This window comes from Polypterus senegalus, chromosome 14 (genome assembly GCF_016835505.1).
Source record: "Polypterus senegalus isolate Bchr_013 chromosome 14, ASM1683550v1, whole genome shotgun sequence".
NCBI lineage: Eukaryota > Metazoa > Chordata > Cladistia > Polypteriformes > Polypteridae > Polypterus > Polypterus senegalus.
In genome coordinates this window covers 11,202,004-11,226,069 of record NC_053167.1, presented here as the reverse complement: position 1 = coordinate 11,226,069, position 24,066 = coordinate 11,202,004, and the positions used below count along the sequence as shown (strand labels likewise).

The following is a 24,066-nucleotide window of genomic DNA, read 5'->3' as shown; positions in this document are numbered from 1 at the left end:
TACAACTGAAACAATCAATAATGATTTCTGTAGGAATGCAACCATTTAGAGGAAAACAGATCTGAGGTTGCATCTTTTCTAGAACATGGATACAATTTCTTGCACACTGTTTAGTTGAGATTTAGCTTTGTCTGGTACCCAGAATTCGTCAAGGCAGTTGGATTGGAAATTCGACTGGAATGGCATAGGCTGATGCCAAAGGATTACAATTTGCACTAGGCGTGGTAACCATCTAAGATATGTTGAAGTGCAATTAATTAACATAGACCTGCATGTATCTGTCATTCCAACGGATGGTGCATCAGAAACATTTGTAGTAATTCATTTTATTACTACAAATGTTTGTGATGTGCAATCTGTTGGAATGACAGATAAATAGCAGCCAGACAGACACATGTCCTTTTATTAAGCTGGATAATCTGATTTCTGTCTGTCTGCCAGTTACTCTCTGTTGGATGTTTTTAGCATTAACATTTGCAGTGCAGTCTGTCCATCCAGTTCCGGTGTCTCTGTTCTATTATTGTGATGCGTCATCTATTGGCTAACAGAGACATAGCAACCGGAAGGATACACGGACAGACACGCAGACACTTATCCTTTTATCAAGGTTGATTTTTTTTCTCACTTTGCCTTCCCTGTGCGAATGAGTAGGGGGCTCTCTGGAGTGTTGTCAAAGTGAATACGTTCATGAAACGACTCTAATAGTGAATTTTATGCATGACCCAAGAGGCAGGTACTGTCCACACGATGGCGACGTCGTCTTGTTTATAGTCACGGAACTGTTTATTTTCCGGAACGCTCCCTGCACGGTTTTGTATAATTTGGCACACGGTCGCTTTTTGGTGAGACACACGACTAACCAACATGGCGAAGGTGTTTACCTTTGCCGATACACGAGCCGTTCCTGATCCTCTGTACACTCTTAGTCTCGAGTGCCTACAACCATCTCCGGTTCCCATCGTCATAGATAATGGTTCGTTCCAGACTCGAGCTGGCTTGGCCTGTGCTGATAAGACTTTTGCTGAGCCACGACTGACGCTGAAGACTGTGGTGGCGCGAAGCCGGGGTGCTGCTCGAAGTGAGACTCAAATCGGCAACGACATCGCCAACTTAGAACCGTTACGGTGGCTGCTGAAGAGCCAGTTCGATAGAAACGTGGTGGTGAATTTGGAGGTTCAGGAGCTCATATTGGATTACATCTTTACGCACCTGGGGATCAGCAGCGAGGTATGGGTGGTCGCACATGTTAGGGAGGGTATTTTAAACGAAAAAAGTAGGAGACCACTAAGAGTGAAATAGAGAATATAGCAGATAATCAAACACGAGTCAGAAAGCGTGTTACTGTTGATGAGCTTTCACATATGTTGGCTGGTTTATAATGTAAAGCCTCATAGAGGTTTGGCAGTCATCTCTGCTATAGTTAGGATGATGATTTTGTTTTCATAGATTGCAAAAAATAATTGTTATTGTAAAAATTGTCACAAAGTATGTTATATTAGAGGTTTGCTGTTAGCCTCCACCGAAAGGTTAATTAAACCCATCTTCATTTTTTTGACGTTTTCCATTATAGTACTTTAATTTACCTGGCTATAACCTCATCATGCTTCACTCAGCATTCATGTTCTACTCAGTGACGTGCAGTGAGGTTCATGGCTGGAGAGGCACCGACTCCTTCAGAGTCTGATTTTCAAATATATGAACCCAAAAGAGTAGCTTATTCACTATTTAGTTGGCACATACATGTTGACTACTGGTTATGTTTCATATCTCATCAGCATTCTTTACACAAACATAGGTAAAGTACATATTTGGCTAAGAAAGACCTTTACATTTATAGCAGCGAGAGCTCATCTGCTATGCGCCCTCCATGTGTTCTAAATTTGCCATTGCAATTTCACAATTCACACTCATTCAATACAAATGAAAGTACAGACTGGTGTACAAAAAAACGGATTTCAATTTTGACCTTAATTGAAATGTTTAGTTGTTTTTAAAAGCTTTTAATTCTGATGCTTTAACACTAGAATTACCAGAGCCTACGAAAAAACTTGTAGATCCGGCCCACCTTAAATCCATTCGTACCTCTCCGCTAGCATTCTTTGTCCTGTAAATGTGCCGATAAAGACAAGTAGCAAGCAGCCAGCTATTCCATCCCCCAAGATGTTATACGAATGAATATGAATAATGTTTCATCCGTGCCACAAAGTTTTCCGAAATGTACTATACAGCTCATTAAATGAATAATTCCAAATATCATATATACCTAGGTCTTTTTTTTTTTTTTTTTGACATCATCAACCATAAGGTGCATACTAATTCAGCGTGAGCAGGAACACTCAATAAAACTGAATACAAAAAAAATCAAGTGGCGGTGAGATACGAAGAAGCTAGATTCGCCAGCATCTATGTGTCAGCTTTTATTCCTTGAGATGAGAGAATGTCCAGTTCCATTGTCTCAAAACACCACTCACATCTCCAATTATTCACAGTTTCAAATAAAAACTAGCAGTGTCAGATCCCGGTTGGGGAGGCGGTAGTATGTATGTGTCAGTTCCTCTAAATTGGATTGTTGGGTGCGATGAGCATGGTGGAGTAGTTGATAGCACTGTTCCCAAACAGCCTCTATATCTTGAGCTTGCGTCTAGAGTATAGTGTGGATTTTGTCAGCATAACTTAATGGGTTTTCTGGCAGGTTTTTCTCCCGCATCCCAAATACATGCTTATTGGATTAATTTCTGACCTTAAAACTAGAATGAAGTTGTTCAAGCCTGTGATTGTGCCCTGTGATGGTCTAGCATCCTGTCCAGGGCCGTTTGCAGCATAGCACCCAGTGCAGCCTGATTAAGTAATGGCACCTCATGTCTCCTAAATTGGATGAGAAAGTCAATGGACAATTAGTGTTATAGCCATGGTTAAATACTCCTCAGACCTAAGGAGTACTTGAATGAGACGATTTTGACTACCTGTTTAGATCTGAGTTTCATTTACGGTTTGTTTATATCTTACTGCTTCTAGTTTTGTTAATATCCAAGAAAACAAATGTTAGCAGTTTGATTCCCTGTCTAGGTTTGATTTTTACTGTTATTTAAAGTTGATCAATTTTTATCTTGTTTTCAGGTTAGGATTTTATATATTTTTAACTGAGTAGTATTGCACTTAATTTTTGAAAGTGCATGCACAAGAAAGACCTGCAAATACAGTGGATATAGGAAGTATTCAGACCCCCCCTTATTCTTTCTGAAAACTTAATAAGTTAATTTTGAATGGATGCATTTTACATTTTACCCATCACTCCACATTCAATAATCCATATTAACAAAGTGAAAACAGATTTTCAAAAAGTCAAAATCTGTTAGTCATATAAATATTTGTGAAGACTGTTTTGCATTAACAAGAAACATTTTGAGTTCGTAGATCTGATTGAGCCTTGATTGGAAAGTAAGGTTTATTCAAATGAGACTTATTCGGCTAAATTCGGTAGCACAGTAAACCTACTTCTAAACAGAGGGGATGTCAGACATGATTATAGTAGTTGCTGGTCTTGTTTCCTGAGAATGTCACTTTACACCTCCAAAAATCACAGGACATGACAAATTACATCACTTAATGATAGCTTTCCAGCACAAATTCACCTTTCCAAAGTATCAAGAGCTTGCCTGTTGCATAATTTCTACTGTACTTCTAGCCGAGTACTCCTTGGTTCTCAAGTCTCTCACAGACAAAGAGCCCACCTCTATGATTTTAACTGACTGAGCCACTTGGCATTAGTGCTGAGCGGTATGACCAAAATTCTATGTCACAGTATTTTTCAAAATTATACCGGTTTCACGGTATTCGACTGTATTTTTTTCCCATGCATGAGTGGATGTTAACTACATTTTCCACTGCAATTACTGCAGTAGACTGGCTAAGAATAACCTATTCCACTGTCACGAGAATTGCACAGTGTACAAAAAACATTTTAATGTGCACACAAGTATTAATAAAGGTTTGTATAGCCCCATAAAGTGATAGTTTTCAAGGGGGTGGCACTAATGAAGAGAAGGAATCACATTGCATGACAGTTGCAGTCAAAATATAGAACCTTTTTATTGAACAAATTTTGCAAACAACTTAAAACTAAAATTTTTACAACATATTTTCAACCAGCCAAAGAGGCATTTAGACTTACTAAAATATCCAGAGGTGCTTGTTAAAAGTTGTATTGCACTGAACATGTCTTAGAAAAGGAATAAATAGTAAATATTAAAACCAACTACACTTTCTGTTAATGTTAACAAAGTCTGTCCACTGACACGTTAAAGCGACTTTTTAAACAACTTTACCATCATTAAACTGCATTATATTTAAACTAATAAATAATAACAATAAAATAAATAATTGTGCAACTTCCAGTAATAATACTATTACTTCAAGACTTGCAGTATTACACAGTATTCACCAAATAAAATAAAACAAATGCAACTTGGTGATGACATCTTTACCAACTGAACCATCATTAAGGCAAATTGCATTAATAAGGACCTTACTTCAAGCTAAGCTATATACATAAATAATAAAACTGCAACTTGCATTTATAATGCAATTTGTGGTATAGCCCTATGGAATTGTATTAGGGCCACAGTGAAGATAAAAAATACGGACACAGGGAAGAAACAAAAAAACTATATGTCAAGAATCAGGTCGACATGTTTATTCTCGACATTTCCACTTTATTCTTATGGTTTATTTTGTAATTAAAGTAGAATGTCCTAAACTTCATCCTAAAATCAATGTTTAATTTACTAGATTTTCTCAAACCCCGTCATAAGTTAATGTAGCACATTAAATGCTTTGTGTTAAGTGTTCCCTGACCCAGTTGTTAATCACTATGCGCTTCTTAAACGGACTTCCTCTACACTAAGAGGAGGCGCAGGCAGCGATCGCTGTACAGAATCTATTCACTTCATGATATTCCTGCTCTCAGAAAATTTTGAATGCTTAGATAAATACTTGCTCCCTTGCAGTAAGGGGTCCCCAGGTGTACGGGCACGTGTGACGAGGCTCCAAAAAACTGGATGTATGAATGGGTATCACACTGGTTTAACTTAAATATTGTGTAAATCAAGGGTTCGTGATCTGGTGGTTGGAGACACAAACACAGAATTCAATGGATGTTCTTCTGAGCGGGCTTTCTTTATTGCATGCGTGCTGTCTCTGTCTGACGTACCAAACCCCCAGTTCCTATCCTTCCTTCTTCTTTCTCCACATAACCAATCACCACATGATAAATGTCTTTGTGAAATTAAAACTAGTTATAAACTTATACCATGGAGTGTTCAGAACTTTTAAAAAAAATCTTCGTTATACATGTTTAATTATGCCATCCATTCAGGGTTGTGCCCATCCCAGCAAGCATTATGTGAGAACGGGGCGCCAGCACATCGCAGGGTCAATACGAGCAATACATACACTAGCAGGGTTAATATAGCATAACAAAACCCCACGTCCTACATGACTTTGAAAGGAAACTGAAGCACGCCAAGTAAACCCACCAGAAAAACATGCAAATTCAAAGAAGGGAACACCCGGGACCCCTTTGCTACAAGGCAGCAGTGCAGCCTCCACGCCACTGTGCCCCCACATGATTAATACATGCTTTAATGCATTTCATCATGAAAATTATATCAAGTACTTATCTTAGCATTCCAAATGCTCAGGGAGCAGGAATATCATGAAGTTAATGTACTCTGTGTGCTTCCTACGCTTCCTCAGTGCAAGAGGAAGTCAGTTTAAGAACATGGCTCCGGGAACACTTAACACAAAGCATTTAATGTGCTACATAACTTATGACGGGGTTTGAGAAAATGTAGTAAATTAAATATTCATTTTAAGATGAAGTTTTGTTTACGATGTTCTGCTTTAATAGCAAATTACGAGAATAAAGTCAACAAAAGCCGACTTTAATCTCGACAAACGGTGAGAATAAAGTCAACATGATGACTTTATTCTCGTCATAAGCCTCGAGATTAAAGTGGAAATGTTGAGAATAAAGTCAACATGTCGTCACACTATTACACAGTACCCAGGTACATTGCACAGTATTGAAAAAAATAAAATAAGTACAACTTGGCTTGCAGTATTATCCAGTAGTATAGAAACAGTATTCTCACATTTGAACATAATGGTCCACATCCAACCTTTTAAATCCAAAGTATCTCCAGACAACAGACGTGACTCCTTTTTCCAGCAAAAGTTCTTCTGTGTCATCATGTTCAACTTTTTCGTCTGCTACAGCTTCAGTTTCGGAATGTTCTCTGTCCATTTTCACCACGCAATACCTCCACTAACGCATGTGCTCCGGTGCAGCAGTGAAAAGTTCCCCCTTAAACAGTTTCCCGCTGCATCACGTTCCTAATGTTGTTTAGGCAATTGAAACTGGTGTTGTGGTATAAGAAAAATCCATATCATAACAAAAATCAAAAACGGTTTTCTGTATGCACCGGTATACCGCCCAACACTACTTGGCATGTTAGACTATGACATTATTCTTGATGTCATAAAGATGCTTTGTGGAGTACCTTCCAGTCTGTCTCCTGAGTCGTTACTGTTTACATTTAAGACAGTGCTTCTAAATTTGTTTGTAAGTTTTTGTTTCAAATACTTCCTTTTTTTAATTGGAGTACTAGCCTAATTAAGAAAGCTGTTATTTTCTAGTCTGTATATTTTGAGGTAATTTTGATCATTTTTTGTTTTTGCTATTAACATGCCATAGCAATCTTTATATATAATATGCTACCGTGGCTGTCTGTTTGTCTGTCCAGGATTTTAAATCACATGTAGCTCGCAAACCATTTGAACTGTTGACCTGAAACTTGGTACACATACACTATGTGATGTCTACTATCCACTTTCAGGGTAATGATTGACCTCCAAGGTTATTCCTCTTTTTATTTTTATTTTATTTTATTGTAGAATCAACTCTCGGCGCATGCATACAGGTGCCATTCTCATCCCTCTTCTCCATCACTTCCCCTACCTCTTCATATCTTAAGTCATTCTTAAGGTAGATTGAAGAATTAAGTTCCAGCTTAAGTGAAAAATTAAAGAAAACGTGCTAAGTAATTGCAACACAAACACTGACTTAATCAGTTTTAACGCGAAAAGTGGCTGATGAAAGGATAGAAGAAGCGGGTTGCCAGGGTGAAGAAAAGAAGAGCTGCTCAGGAAGCAGCAAGCACATCAACCTCTGAACAAACGAATGTTAAACGTACAGAGAAAGATGATGTAAACTTTGAAGGCTCAAGTCAAGTGTGTTTACTGCATGTTATCATGCAGTGCGCCATTACTGGTATTTTATTAAAAGACAAGCTAATGCATTCTATGTAATATACCATGGTTTTAATTTAAAAGTTACTGAAAGAGAAACAGTTCTAAATGATCAAAAATAAATCTAAAGTCATTTTTGAATGTTTTTTCTTTATTGCAAGACACTACACAAGGGTTTTTGCATGGGTGTCAGGTTTCTTTTCTAATACTTTGTTTACAGTATATAATACATCTTTTAGATGGTGTGTGCTTTTTTTTTTATTTCTCATTTGGTAGATAAATGGCTAAGAAATGCTGTTCGGTGAGGTAATGGATCATATTACCAATACCTTGTGAAGTGCTCGGTACTGCAGGTGGTTTTATGTTGTGCTTTTCAACATGTCACTTCACTAGTGCTTAAATATATTTTACCATTGGCATGTTAACAGCAGAATTTAGTTTAATATATGGCATGGGCATTTAATAAACTAATGTACAGTATATGAAAAAACACTTACTTAGATAGATAGATACTTTATTAATCCCAAGGGGAAATTCACATAATTCAGCAGCAGTATACTGATACAAAAAACAATATTAAATTAAATAGTAATAAAAATGAAAAAAAAATAAAAAAGTAGGCAATAACTTTGAGTAATGTTAGTAATTTACTCCCCCGGGTGGAAATGAAGAGTCGCATAGTGTGGGGGAGGAACGATCTCCTCAGTCTGTCAGTGGAGCAGGACGGTGACAGCAGTCTGTCGCTGAAGCTGCTCCTCTGTCTGGAGATGACACTGTTCAGTGGATTCTTCATGATTGACAGGAGTTTGCTTAGTGCCCGTCGCTCTGCCACAGATGTTAAACTGTCCAACTTTACTCCTACAATAGAGCCTGCCTTCTTAACAAGTTTGTCCTGGCGTGAGGCGTCTTTCATCTTTATGCTGCCTCCCCAGCACACCACCACGTAGAAGAGGGCACTCGCCACAACCGTCTGGTAGAACATCTGCAGCATCTTACTACAGATGTTGAAGGATGCCAAACTTCTCAGAAAGTATAGTCGGCTCTGACCTTTCTTACATAGAGCATCAGTATTGGCAGTATTGACTTATACCACTTAACTGTTTTACGGACTGACTGTTGAACTTTTTTTAGCATGTCTGATTTGTCAACAGCCCCAATATTAGAATTACTATTAACAATACACACTGGCTTCAAAATTGTTTTGTTTTTCTGAATTATTTCACTGAAGTCTAGTGTGGTTAGCATTCTAACCTCTCTTTTGTCCGTGCATTTCACTGCTAATAAATTTCCTGACTTGGAATGAACTGTTTCACATTTATTTAATTTTTAATTAATTGAAGGCTTAAAATGCCTATTTTTTTATTAATTGTGCTACATGCATTTGTTTTATTCTCATGCAATTCATAAAAAAGAGCAGGGCTAACATACAAGTTATCAACAAATAACAAATATCCTTTACCCAGGTAGGACTCTGACAATGCAAGGACTATATTTCTTGGTTTTTTTTTGGGTTTTTTTTTTTTTTTGCAATATTAGGCCTTCACTTCCACACTGGCTCCAGTATAAATAATAAAATAAACTTTGTATTTTGTCTTATAGTCACATAATACAAAAAGCTTTATACCAAAATTATGTCCATGATAAAACAAGGCAACATTTATTTTAGGAAAAAAATAGAGATCCACCCTCCAGTAATCGTTTATTTTTTTCTTTCTACAGCAATAGTATTAGTCAGTTAATTGATTGGAAGCAGGATCATTCTATAATTCTTCTAGCATTGTACTTTTCCATTTTATTCAATATTGATTATGGAAATTATTAGTTTCATTAGTGATTTTTTTTTTTAATTAAATCTAGTTGAAGAATGATTTTAAAACTCCTGAGTGTTCTTTTTTGCTTCCTTTTAAATTTTCATCCACACAATCTGAATTTTCTTCAAACATATCAATTTTTTGACTCAAATGTATGTTTTGGTTTTTTTTTTCCCCCCACTCATACCCAGATTATATTTTCTTATGTGGTATTGATTCCTCTTTCTCTTCCCTGTTAGAGTCGCTGGTTGAAAATTAAGTGAAGAGTGAACTTGTTTTTACAGCTCCAGATTCATATGGCTCCAGTGGTATAAGTAAAAAACAAACAAAAAAATAGAATCACATTACACATAGCAAACTTACCTTGCTGAATACATTTTCCACATACTATAGTATACTAAAATATTGCGGAAAAGGTACGTTCTAGCAAAAAGTACTAGCACAATGCTGTCATATTTATCCGGTACAATCATGTGAATCATAAAAATAAAAATCTGTGTGTATCCAGTTAACACAGTAAAAAAGTTGTGGAACTAAGAAGAGTTAAGAGTATAAAGCTACAGAAAGCAAAATATTTCTAAATCATATAACGACTGACTTTCTAACTCATCAGCAAAAACACTATTTAGCTAAAAAGTTGAAACTTGGCACAGTGGTACTATAAATCTAGTGCAGTAGGCATCCACGAAGAAATGACATTTCAATGTATTATTAGAATTATTATTTGTTTATATTTGCTAGTAGTGATGCTTTACAAGAGGGCAGTTCTTAGGGGCTGCATCCTTTTTTCACCACTAGGCGCCACAGAGGAAGAGTAAAAAAATGGAGCTGTGCCACTTTATGCAAATGAAGGCCGCTACCAGAAGCAAAGGGGAGGACAAAAGTTCAGTGAAGCCTAAAGCAGACGTGTTTAGCAAGTTGCCTCTTTGCATACAACAACAACAACAACATTTATTTATATAGCACATTTTCATACAAAAAAATGTAGCTCAAAGAGCTTTACAAAATGAAGAATAGAAAAATAGAAGACACAATAAAAAATAAACATAAGTCAAAATTAATTAACATAGAATAAGAGTAAGGTCCGATGGCCAGGGTGGACAGAAAAAAAAAACTCCAAAGGCTGGAGAAAAAAAATAAAATCTGTAGGGATTCCAGACCAAGAGACCGCCCAGTCCCCTCTGCGCAATCTACCTAACATTAGTCAAACAGTCCTCTTTGTATTTAGGGTTTTCATGGAAGGACTTGATGATGATGGTCACGTAGACTTCTGGCTTTCAGTCCATCAATGTTGGTGCATCTTGATGCTTTGAGTAGGTGGAGGTGGCGCAGGCCGACACCACAAAGAAACCGGAAAAAGAAACAGAAGAGAGAGTTGGGGTCAGTACGGATTTTAGAGCCACTATGAATAGTTATTATGATGAATTGAACATATAGAGTATCAGTATTAAGTTAAAGTGAAGTTATAAAATGGCCATGTTAAAGTAATGTGTTTTCAGCAGTGTTTTAAATTGCTCCACTGTATTTGCCTGGCGAATTCCTATTGGCAGGCTATTCCAGATTTTAGGTGCATAACAGCAAAAGGCCGCCTCACCACTTCTTTTACGTTTAGCTTTTGGAATTGTAAGGAGACACTCATTTGAAGATCTAAGGTTACGATTTGGAATATAAGATGTCAGACATTCCGATATATAAGATGGAGCGAGATTATTTAAGGCTTTATAAACCATAAGCAGAATTTTAAAGTCAATCCTGAATGACACAGGTAACCAGTGTGGTGACATCAAAACTGGAGAAATGTGTTCGGATACAGGCAGTACTCCCTATTCTGTTGACTTCTTCATATTCTTTGCAATGTGGTATATGTACAAATTCAAAGGGGGTTTGTCCCCCTTGTATTGTTGATCACACTTTTATGTATGCTACACATATTTTGAAAAATGGGGTAGTTTATAACAGGCCCTTGGTGGTGAAATTGTGATGGTCTTGTTTGGCTGCACGCTCTTTAGATCCTTACAGGAGCCTCTTGAACCCAGAGCCATCGATTGTCATAAATCAAGATGAGCCAGGCAAATGAGAACACAGGGTTACCAAAGGGGTTGGTGCAACTGTGCAAAGTGCTTTTATTAAACACCTAACAAGCAAACAGTGTTCCAAGACTTGCAGTGCAAGTGATTTTCAATAAATTAAAGCAAAGTGAAATGGGTTGGTTAATAATCCAATAAATAAGCTAATAAAAACAAGGTTAAAATCCCAGGCAGAATCTGTCCTTTATAAAATCCATGAGTCCCAGTGCAGCTTTCTAAAATCTGACGTTTCCTCTGCTTACCCCAGTCAGGATCTCAGTAGCCAGAAGATACATAATCCATCTGGCACAATCACCTTATGTGGCTCAGGTCTCTTGCCAGTCCCAGGCTCTCAGCAAGCCAACTGCCCCAAGGCTTGCTGCTCTAGCTTCTGCTGCCATTCCTCAGCCTTATGTAGGAGTCCTGTTGGAGCAGTCGGTTGCTCCAGTTCCCAAAAAATCGCTCAGCAGGTGCAACCCCTGCCTCTCAAGTGCTGGCTGTGCACTGCTGTACGGTCATCTTCCCAGCCACCTGCTTCCATTCCCTCACACAGGATCAAGGAGGAGGAGCCCGCCTCTATTTCTCTTGTTAACCTACACCCTTCTCAATTCATTTTTGTTCTTCTTTTAATCTGCCCTTTTTTCTTCTGTGCAGGCTCCTGTTATGTTGCCAAACTGGGTGCAGGTTCTATCCTTCACCCACTCCAAGGTATGGATGAGGCACCTGACTCGGCCAACCACCCCAGCCAACCCCAGAGTGGTGCATGCACTTACACTTGTTCAGAGCTAGCACGCCTTAGGATTCGTTTATTTATTTAAAATTGTGTTTTGCCACGGACCCCTTATCACAGAAATACAAGCAGTACTACAGAGAATTGGGTGTGCCAATGGACGTCAGACTGTGATATGCCACTATGCTCCGGTTTGCAAGGCAGAATCTGTGAAGGACCAGTTCAGTGTACCCACCCAAGCCCTGAGTACTACACAAGCTAGGAGCAACCGCATGCCTTGCTAAATTGTAATGTTTGCAAAGCTCAGTAAAGGAGTCTGTCATGGAGAGAACATAAAAGCAATAATAAAAGTCAAAGAGGAGCAAGACAGTGACTAAACAGGGTACCGCCTATAATTTCATTCCACATCAAGCACTGGGACATTGTACATAATTAACAATATAATATTTTTTTGCCTGCTTTTTTCTGTACAGTGCTTAAAGCATTTGATTCATTGTTTGTGCTGCATAAATAGTCAGCCTTTAAAAGTTAATATTGTATGCAATAAGTTACAGTAAACCGCAATTCAGTTTATATTTCTTTTGAGCTAAACATTCCCACACTTAGTGACAATACAAGGTTATAGATCAAAGCATTTTTTTCAATTCTGATTGAAACTGCCATTGTTACAGGATATGCTGTAAAATGAAATTATATCTATGCCCCAGATTCCAATTTTTCCCACTTTTTACCTGTTTCAATTCAAAACAATACAGTTTCCTGTAAAATTGTATTTTTCCTGTGATCATCATCAAAAGCCAAGGTCAGTCACTAGGAAAAGAAGATTAAGAAGCGCAGTTGAACTAATAATATTAACCCCTGGTTAAAAAAAAGACCAATATCATACACAAAAAAGTACTCCGTTAATTACAGTATATAGTACTCCTGACATATACAGTATGATTAACTGTACTGTAGGTAACTTCCATTGTCTTAGGACATTTCCTAGGCAAATGTAGGTAACACACTTAGTTGTCTTATAAAAGTGAAATCCGGAGTAAGAGAAGTGGGGGGAAAAAAGACCTGCTTATTAAATGAGGTAAAATGACTCGCTCATTGTGAAAGTGGTTGGAACAAAAACCTGCATCCACATCAGATCCCTAGGACTGAGTTTGAGAACTGATTCAAGACGTATTTATATAATGTGTGCAGTGTGGACTAGTTAGATGGGACAAAGGAATAAAAAAAAAAAAAATACATTGTCCTGTCTAATGTTTTGGTTTACTGTCTGTTTTCTTTTTCAGGGAAGTGTGGAGCATCCTATTGTGATGACAGAGGCACCTTGCAATCCTTTGCACTGCAGGCAGATGATGTCTGAGCTTTTGTTTGAGTGCTACCAAATACCTAAAGTATCCTATGGAATTGATTCTATGTATAGTTTCAATCACAATAACTACAAGGGGGGAGTCAGTGTCCCCTCCAATGGATTAATCATCTCTTCTGGTTATCACTGTACACACATCTTACCAGTTTTAGAAGGAAGGTAAGTTGTGCCCTGCATTTGTTGTGTATGGGACCACGTTGAAGTCTTTGACACATTCTTTAAAAAAACAGTGAAGCTTCTAAAGAAGAGCACAAAATATTTTTCTGTTTTCAATCGAGGAAGAAGGTTGCATTCACAAGCACTTACAAAGACTAAGTCATATTATTTGTTAATTTAAAATTTTTTTACTTTATGACTTAAAAGGTTATCTGTGGTTTACAAATTAATGAAATGTTGTTTTTATTGTAGACTCGTAAGTAAATTCTTTTGGGAAAGTCTGTTGTATTTAGTTTGTCATGTGATCAAGGCGTGATTCATCTTATCTGTCACTTTTCCTTTAGGCTGGACAGCAGGAACTGCAAGCGTATTAACCTTGGCGGCAGCCATGCAGCATCTTACCTGCAAAGATTGCTGCAGCTGAAGTATCCGGTGCATCTGGCAGCCATCACCCTCAGTCGTGCAGAAGAGATACTGCATGGGCATTGCTATATAGCACATGACTATCACGATGGTAAGACTTAACATGTCTCCCAGGTTGTTGCCTCCTGATAAAAATAACCCTATACAAATTATGTTGTTGCACTATCACATTTGTGGTGTACCGTATGTCTGCCTTGAATTATATAAACACATTTTTTCCATCTTAAATTGCGCTTTCAAATCCTAAAGCCCTATTTTTATCCTTCAGAGATGGAAAAGTGGAGAAAACCAGATTTTTATGAAAAGGAAGTCCACAGAATGCAGTTGCCATTTTCACAGAAACTGTTAGGAAGCACTTTGAGTGCAGAAGAGCGACAGGAAAGGCGGTCACAGCAGCTGCGTCGTTTGCAGGAATTAAACGCTCGGCGCCGGGAGGAAAAATTACAGTTAGACCAGGAGAAACTGGACAGGCTGCTCAGTGTACAGGTATCAATAGCAATTCGGCTAAAGAAGCATTATAAAAGAATGTTAATGTAGTTCATATTATATCTTAAGGCACCTAGTTAATACCATAACAACCCAATACAGTAAAAGACCAAGTTGCATATCATGTTTTTTTTTTTATTGCTGTTCTGTTTTATTTTTCAATTTCTTGAACTCTTTCACATTTTATTAGTGTGAAGTCAAGCAAAATGACGCCTCTTATTTATTAAACTAAAAAGATTACAATATGCAAGCTTTCGAGGCAACTCAGGCCCCTTCTTCAGACAAGATGTAATCTTGTAATCTTGGTTACATCTTGTCTGAAGAAGGGGCCTGAGTTGCATATTGTAGTCTTTTTAGTTATCCAATAAAAGGTGTAATTTTGCTTGACTTCTCACTTCATTCGTAATGGCTAACACAGTACAACACCCTAGTACTACTGTACCGACATTTTATTAGGTAAGATACTTGGATAGGTTTAAGTTATTGATAAACAATTGATTTGGTCTCCTTCAAATTCCAAATGCAGAATGGAAGTCTCAGCTGCATATGATATGAGTTCAAATGTGCAGCCTTTTCATTGTCCAGCAGGCAGTTTGTGTAAGTTGATAGATGCTCACCACATTTCACACCTACAATGAAGTGTTCAGTAGGCAATGCAGATTGCTCTAATCAAACACAATTGCATATAAGCAAGTACTGCTGGGCAGCTAGTATGTTTACAAGTGTGCAGACTTTGTGCTCATCCCTCATGCTCTTTTATTTTCCTAAAAGTTCACAGAGAGAACTGATGCTAATTTTATCAAATTATTGTCAGGAGACAAGAACAATAAGTTGAATTCTAAAAACTTTTCAAACTTCTCTCTTATGCTTGAGAAATGGTCTCTAGGTAGACTAAGTGATAGTCTTTCCTGTTGTGCATAACCGGTTTTCTGTTGAAAAAAAGTATAACCATTGTGACATGGTTTGCTTCTTCTAAAAACCATGCAACTGTCAGAATTGTTTTCATACTGTACACAGTCTGTATGTTTCTAGCTATAGTTTCCATCATTTTTAAAGAACACAAATATGATTTTGTGTGTTATTACTATGATAAATTATCTCTTTATTTTCATTTTATACCACAACCTTTTTGTGTTTTAGCACTAGGGCTGTATTGTTATTTTTATAATTGAATCACTTAGTTATATGCTTAAATGGAGTTATTGTGCCTCTCTCTTATAACTGTGAAAGAGAGATATTCTTACAAATTTCCATAATGTGACATGTTTTTGTTATCTAAGAAAACATCTGATTCATAAGAAACATATATTTCAAACACTAATTGGTTATAGTATACTTCACAATAAACATATGAAGGTTATTTATTAAATATTTTTGTTTAGTGATTTTAATATGTATATTAGTTAATAGTAGTATGGACGATATACTGATCGTTTTAGTATAAATTATTGCTCCAGTGTACATTTCAGGAAAAAAAAATCTACCAGTATACGAATAATTACTTGAAAATATGTGAACACACTTGAACATACAGTTAAACAAGACCTACTCCTGTATTCTGGTACAGTAGAGGAAGGTATTTATCTTGTCAATGATAAATAAATAACCAATATCATAACTAGAAAAGTGAATGAATGAATAAATAAATGCACCCCTAATACAATGCCTTCCCTATATGGTCACATTCATACATCTTACCCTGCCCTATCCTTTATCCTGCAACAAACAGGACATGGACTTGTTTATTACCTGCGTACAACAGGTAAGCCGACCACTTTTAAGAATATTACACAGAGTGCTCTGTGGTTCACCCTGGATGGTAACATGACGTAAACAGGAAGGTAGAACACAAAGAATCTGTGTCTTGTGCTGTGTTTGCTTGGCAGCAGCTGCTGCAGCATGAGTAGATGAGTAAGAAAAAACAGTTCTTTTATCGTTTTGAGAAATGTGAATACCTGGTATTGATCTGTTTCAGTAGCAGTGTTACAAGCATTTCAACAAATAAGAGGTGCCTGATATCTGCAAAGTTAGTCAGTAGCATATTTTTCAGTAGTACATATTTGTTTAAAATGACATTTAAGTCCGTCAAGTATATATACCAATAATTACACAGCTATCTAGTGAAACCATTAGAACTTTTTGTTATACCATGATATGGATTTTTGGCTGTAACCCCAAGTTAATTATGATTAATTCATTCAATGTCTAAAGATTATTTTCATTGTCACTGAAGTTTTTAAACAATGTATTTTTTCAGTGGTACTTGTATGTCTTCATCCAATTGGTATTTTTATTGCAAATGTGTATAAGAATTTTTAAGTCAAACTTAACTATCAGCAAATACATTTGTCCAAAACTGAAATATATTTCTTGCATATGTACTCTAATAGTTCATAGAATATAATTTTTTAAAAATTGCTTAAATAACAACATACCATAAAAGTCTTATCATTGGCTTCTGCCTGGGTAAAAATAAAAGTAGTGGCAAATGAGTGAATGAAAGCAAAACTATGGCCATTATGAATAAGGCTGCACATCCCCTCTGTGACACACAATTATAGAGGACTTTAAGATAAAGAATTATTTAGCAGAATTGTGTCAAGTTGCTACTGGGACTCCTTCATATCAGTGGCACTTCACCTCACCGTGACTACTTCCTTTATCATTTATCATAAGTCTTTTTCTTTTTTTTTTAAAAAAAACTCTTGTTGTTGTATTTGAGGGGTTATTGTTGTTTGTTATATTATTTCTGTATTCCTTCAGGTTTTGTAAAAGCTGAATTTCCACTTTGGACAGATGAAGTCTGTTTCAGAAGTTGCAAAGTGAATATGAGGGCAAGGTTAATTTTTTGTTTAGCCCGCAGAATTGCAAGGTCCTCCTTTGCCTAGCTTGATAAAGGACCGGATTTATTAATTGTTTGGTTAATTTTGGTCAGTAGAGTCAATTTAATACATTTGCTATTATGTATATTGCATTTGAATTGATAATCTAAATTTTCTATTTACTCTTTTCTGACTGATAGGAGCTACTTGAGGATGGTCTGGTAGACCAGTTCCATAAGGCATTGGTTGAACTTAACATGGACTCTGCCGAAGAGTTGCATTCCTACATCACTAAGCTGAGTTTATCTGTTGAGCAAACCCGGCACAAGATAATGCAGGCAGAGGCCAGTGTTGATGTGGATTCTGCAGACAACAAATCTGAAGTAAGCCTAAAGTTTAATTATACTGTCTTTTATACCAGCACATTGCCATTTTTTGATAACTATAGCTTGGTTGTGTTGAGAGTATGTCTTATAGGAATGTGTATTAATTGTGTCCAATTCAAAATCGCCACGTAAACTTAAGTGTTATTATCACAGTTACAAAGGCAAAGATATTTGGCTTTTATTTCCAAGAATAATTACAGACCAGCTTAGCACCCAATTGATCATACATACACATTATGTTTTGACTGCCTATAAATTACAAGTACAGATTTGGAGTGCATATTTTTTAATTCAAGAGAAGCACGTCCTTTACTGTTTAAATGAAGGGTGATAGTGGAAAATAAGTAAGGGAAGAAAAATACTCTGAAGACAAGAGTTACAGGAAGAAAATCAGCATAATCACTAATATGATGGGTTTCAGGTTCTGCACATTGTATATTTTCCAGGGGGTGAATTTTGTAGAGCTTGAACTATGTGGATTTTTAGGACAAAAATGCTATGTGTTTTTCCAGCATTGTATATGGGTCAGAGATTATTACATGATTTTTGATAAGTGTCTCTCTGTCATTTTAAAATACGCCAGATCCAGTCTCATGTTAACTATGCCCAGCAGACCTACTCCAGGCTTAATATTACAAAAGAGACAGTTGTATCTGCTTTTGTGAGTGCACATCTATACAAAAAAGGCCCTTTTTAGCACAAAAGATCAAGATTTAATTAACATGCATATTAAATACAACCAATATTTTCAGGGTTACAGTTAGATTTGCATGCGAGCTGGAAGGCAATCCTTGTAAAATAATTTCATGTCCATCATGAAACTGATGTCTAGGGTTGCATATGCCACACAATCTTTGATACAGCTGTACATAAATTTATAAAGGGAATTGGTGTGACCAATTTAAATAAGTTAATGAAGATTCAGGCCTCACTCTTGTTCCTGGGACACTTATTTTCAATGATACAAATATAACATGTAAGGTCATCCTTGAGTTTTTCTTCTCTCACAAGGTGCATTATAAGATATAGTTTGTCCAGCTCACATGGCCCTGGTGTCTGTAGCAAATGTCAAAGTGAACTTTATTGTCATCTCAACCATATACAGTACAAGTATACAGATAGACGAAACTGCGAAGCTAAGGTTCCACAGTGTAACAACATGACATGCAAATAATAAATTAAAAATAGGATTAAAATTTAAATTTAAAATTAAAACACAGACAAGACATAGTGCAAAGACAAAACAAAGATGTAGCAGCAATATTGACGTGTAGTTAGCAATATGAACATTGATTCAATGTATGCTATTTGCAATCTAGATACATAAATATAGTTAATAGATATGTAATATAATAAATAAATAATACTGTAGATATAGATAATACAGAAATGATCAGTTTATGATAATAGTTGTTTAAGACATGTGTAAACAATGACAGGTCAGAATGTTTCACAACAGAAGGATATCAAGAGAGTAAAAATTCTTAAAGGTCAGTGTGAGACTTTCAGTTCTTTTTCTACATGCACACTCATCTTTGCAGGACAGTGGTTTTCATGTATAAAAGTTCTTTTTTTAGAGGTGGTTGAAGCAGTGTGGAAGATCCCAGGAGTCTGGCAGCTTGGGGGTAAAAACTCTCCTGCAGTCTAGCAGATCTGGCTTTGATGCTGCATTATCATCTCTTGGATGGCAGAAGTGAGAAAAGCCCATGTGAGGGGTGTAAGGGGTCCTGCACAATGCTGCAGGCCTTGTGGACACTGCGTTTGTGAAATATGTCCTGTAGTGAAGGGAGAGGCACCCCAATAATGTTCTCAGCTGTCTTCACTATCCTTTGCAGGCGCTTGCGGTCAGGTATGTTGCAGTTGCCATACCAGACAGTGATGAAGCTGGTCAGAACACTCTCAATGGTGCTTCTGTAGAACATCTCGAGGATAGAAGGGGGGAGACTTGCTTGCTTTAGCCACCTCAGGAAGTGTAGTCTCTGCTGGGCTTTCTTGATTAGTGATGAGGTGTTATGTATCCACATACGTTCCTCAGTTATGTGCACACTGAGGAACTTGGTACTCCTAACAGTCTCCATATCTAAACCATTGATGCTGAGTGAGATGTGGGCAGGATGTGATTTTCTGAAGTCCACGATTATCTCTTTTGTCTTGTCAACATTGAGGGATAGATTGTTGTCTTCACACCATGCAGACATCCGTTCCACCTCATCTCTGTGTGCTGTTTCATCATCCCTGCTTATAAGTCCCAGCACCGTCATATCATCTGCAAACTTGATAATGTGTTTGCTGTTGTGTGTGGCTGTGCAGTCGTGAGTCAGCAGTGGACTAAGCACGCAGCCCTGCGGTGCTCAGTGTGATGTTGCTGGAAGTGTTGCAGCCCATCCGAACTGACTGGGGCCTCTCTGTCAAGAAGTCCAGGATCCATTTGCAGTGGGTGGTGTTCAGACCCAACTTGCTTAGTTTTACAACCAGATTTGGAGGGATGATTGTGTTGAAGGCAGAGCTAAAGTCTATGAATAGCATCCTGACATATGTGTCTTTTTTATCCAGATGTGTCAGGGAGAGGTGAAGGGCAGAGCATATGGCATCCTCAGTTGACCTGTTTGGGCGGTATGAAAACTGAAGAGGGTCAAGGGAGGCAGGGAGATTCGTCTTTATGTGTGACATGACTAACCTTTTGAAGCACTTCATTATGATTGGCGTGAGTGCAACTGGTTGGTAGTCATTCAAGCATGTCACTGATGACTTCTTCAGCACTGGTATGATAGTGGTCAATTTGCTGGGACTGATGACTGACTCAGAGATGTGTTGAAGATGTCTGTGAGGACACCAGCCAGTTGACTGGCACATTCTTTGAACACACAACCAGGTATGTTGTCAGGTCCTGCAGCCTTGCGTTGATTGACTCTGGATAGAGTCCTCTTCACATCAGTTATGGACAGACAGAGTACCTGGTCAGTGGAGGGAGGTGTTGCTTTTCTCACAGGCTCTTTGTTCTGCACCTCAAACCGTGCGAAGAAGTTGTTCAGCTCATCCGGAAGGGAGGCATCACCATCGCTGCTGTGTGGGTTGGGCTTGTAGTTTGTAATTGTCTGAACGCCTTGCCCCTGACGTATGTCTCTGGTGCTGCTGAACTGTTTGTTAATCCTCTGCGCGTATGTCCACTTAGCTCTCCTTATAGCATGAGACAGATTGGCTCTGGTCACCCTGAGGGCGGCCTTGTCTCCAGATCTGAAGGCTGCATTTGTGATCTTGAGCACCTTGTGCACTTCTCTCGTCATCCAGGGCTTTTGGTTGGCTCTTGTGGTAACATCCTTGGTAACAATAACATCCTCTATGCATTTGGAAATGTAGCCAGTCACAGAGTCTGTATCCAGATTGATGGAGTCACCATCCATAGCAGCCTCTCTGAATATGTCCCAGTCTTGTCAATTTGAAGCAGTCTTGGAGACCTGAAACGGCACCAACCTGCCACACTCTGATGTTCTTGCAGGCTGGTTTAGTGCGCTTCAGCAGGGACTTGTATGCAGGAACCATAAAAACGTTGATATGGTCAGAGTAGCCGAGGTGGGGGCAGGGTAGGGAGCACTTGTGTAAACAATGGACGGTATCGCAGGTCTGGTGGGGTTAGTTTTTAGCCTTTTTTTTTAGCCACCGCGTTTCCTTTGTTTCTGCTTCTGATCGCTGTGCTTGCATTTTCACCAGCTAAGTTTCTCAGACTACCACACTTTCTTCGTAAATTGAGCAGGATTTGCCGCTCGTAAATGTATGTCTGCATACTACTATCGCTTAAATCTACTTCTTTTCTTGTACTAACTGACAAAGACGAACAAAGATTAACACGTAAACACCGCGGACTCAGGAGCTGTGTAAGCCGCAGCCTGCACAGGTGCCGCCATACTACATTTTTCACTAAAGATGTTAGCACAATATTAACTTTAGTCTGATACAGTACATACTTAAATAATTTTTAAGGTAAAAAAATTTTTTAAACAAAAATTGTAATTCTAACAAGAACTTAAACAAAATGTAATATTGTTTTAGAAGAAATCACATTAAATTTTAACTCCAGGTTTTTAGTTTTTTTTGCCTGAAACTTAAATGTCTATGATAAATTTTATGAGGTTTCAATCTGTGTTACATTTCATGTCTCTGAGGATTGTTCTTTGGGTATTCCTATTTTTTTTTGCACATCCTCCAAGACATACATATTAGGTTGACTGATAATTATGAATTTGGCCCCACTTCAGTAGGCCCAGTGATGGACTGGCTGGCACCCCATCCTGAGATGATTCCTGCCTTGCACCTCTTGCTGCTGGTTTAGGCTTCAGATCCCTGAGTATAAAAGTTATGTTTAACTTTTGCTCATACACAGACATTTATCTGTAAAGACAAATGCACCAAAAGGTTCACAGAGGAGAGTGTGGCTTCTGCTTCCCTCAGTCACAGGATATTCCCTCTTATAAAAAGCCTGTGTGGCATGTTCCTTCTGTTTCTATCTGGGTATTCTCCAGGTGCTCGCCTGTGTGGCATGTTCCTTCTGTTTCTATCTGGGTATTCTCCAGGTGCTCCAGTTTTTCCCATATTTCAAATGTGTGTGTAAGGATAATTGGTGATTCTGAATTGGCCCCATGTAAGTGAGAGTATGGATGCCGTGTATGAGTGTGCCCTGTGGTGGAGTAATGGCATATCATTTTGCCTAATGCTGCCAGGATAGTTTCCCACCCTTATAATCACTGAATTGGGTAAAGTATAGTTTGGAAATGTTATCTTGGTAACTAATGGCATTGTTTCAGCTATCCATGTTTTTCTTTCTGTTAGAATATGTGTAAACTCCCAGTGACACCGTAGTGGAAACTCATTTGGTTAGCTAGCAGCAAATTTGTTCCAGTATCTCATTCAAGTGCTTTTTGAAAGCTTTAAGGTTTCTGCCTGACTTGGTAGTTTTTTCCAGATTCCTTCAAGATTGTGTGAAAAGAATTACTTTATGGCTACAGTCACTTCATTGTGAGATTTTCATTATTTCCTTTTAGTTACTACCATATAAACCAACCAGAAATTGATGAAAGTGATTTTTTTTTTCCCTTATCTAAAATTCACTAACCAGACACACAAGTCTATAGACAAAAGTCTGGTAGATTATATATATATATATATATATATATATATATATATATACACATACACAGAGAGAGAGAGAGATCTATATATACAGTGTGGTCCAGAGCTAATTATGCAGATCCAGATCGTCTGGATTACTTTGTTTTATACGGGGTCGATTCCAGTTCGGCGCAAAGACGATTCTTCATGTAGTCATTTCGCACACTTCTCGATGGTCCGGGATTTTTCTGGTGATTTTCTATGTAATAAACTTAATAAGTTATAGCATAATGAAAATTGCATAATTAGATCTGGACCACCCTATATATATTACTGCACAAAAAAGAATTACTTTTCCTCTGGCCACCGTTTAAAATGATTAACAGCTAAGCATATTTCAGAAGAGACAAAATCATTGTAGTGTTGCTATTTTCATCTCATCCACTTCACTTGTTTAAGTATAGTCATTCATTTTTAGCAGACAGTGAGACAACATTTAATAGCAGGGGTTCTGATATTGAAAAAGTGCTGTATGTCTCCTGCAAAGTAATTAAATGATAAGCAAATGTCCCATTTATACCTGCATGCCTTTAATATGTCATTGAGTAGAGCAAAACAAGTATGAAGTGTTGCTTATTCTACAAAGATATTTTAAAATGGCCTAGACACATTTGTTAGTCCCCCTAAAAAAGATCATAAATAATTGGATTCTGTGATGTTTCAAATAAGCTGTTTTCTTTAATTAGTATCGCACAAGAAGTCATTCAGCCTATTTAAATGGTGAAAAATCATCACTCTGATGTTTGATATCATCACATGTCCCACAATGAACCTAGACCAGAGAAAGAAAAGGAGAGAGTTGGCTGAGGAGATCAGGAAGAAAATTCTAGACTAACATGTTAAAGGCAATGGCTAGAGGACCATCTCCAAGCAGCTTGACATTCTTATAACTATAGTTGCAAATATTATTGAAAAGTTTAAGGTCCATGGGCCTATAGCCAGCCTTCCTGGATGCAGCTGGAAGAGGAAAATCGACCCGAGAATGGAAGACAAAAAGGCCAGGACAATTTCCAAAGAGGCAGATACAAGCTGAACACCAAAATCAGCTTGTTCAGTAACAGTGGGCTAAATGGAAAAAGAACCAGACGTACTCCACTGTTGAAAGAAAACATAAAGACAAACTGAAATTTGCTAAAATGCACATTGACGCACCACAGTGCTTCTGGAAGAATGTCCTTTAGATATATGAGACAAAAACTGGAGTTTTTTGGCATGTCACAACTGCTTTATGTCCACAGAATTACAAACATACTTACTAATGGTGAACATCATACCCAAATTGAAACATGGGAGAGGCTCAGCTATGTTTTGGGGCTGCTTTGCTGTGTCTGTCACAGTGTGCCTTGAGTCTT

At 37.7% G+C, this 24,066-nt stretch overlaps 1 protein-coding gene across 1 annotated transcript in view; it reads left to right on the top strand.

Annotated features, from left to right (window-relative positions):
* The first annotated feature begins 839 nt into the window (after nt 1-839).
* Nucleotides 840-24,066, top strand: part of actr5 (actin related protein 5) — a 55,383-nt gene continuing 32,156 nt past the window's right edge. The window contains exons 1-5 of the mRNA XM_039735000.1: nt 840-1,227; nt 13,199-13,437; nt 13,779-13,948; nt 14,126-14,343; nt 17,366-17,548. Of these exons, the coding sequence (XP_039590934.1) occupies nt 865-1,227; nt 13,199-13,437; nt 13,779-13,948; nt 14,126-14,343; nt 17,366-17,548 (1,173 nt within the window). The 5' untranslated portion in view covers nt 840-864. The remainder of the gene's footprint in view (nt 1,228-13,198; nt 13,438-13,778; nt 13,949-14,125; nt 14,344-17,365; nt 17,549-24,066) is intronic.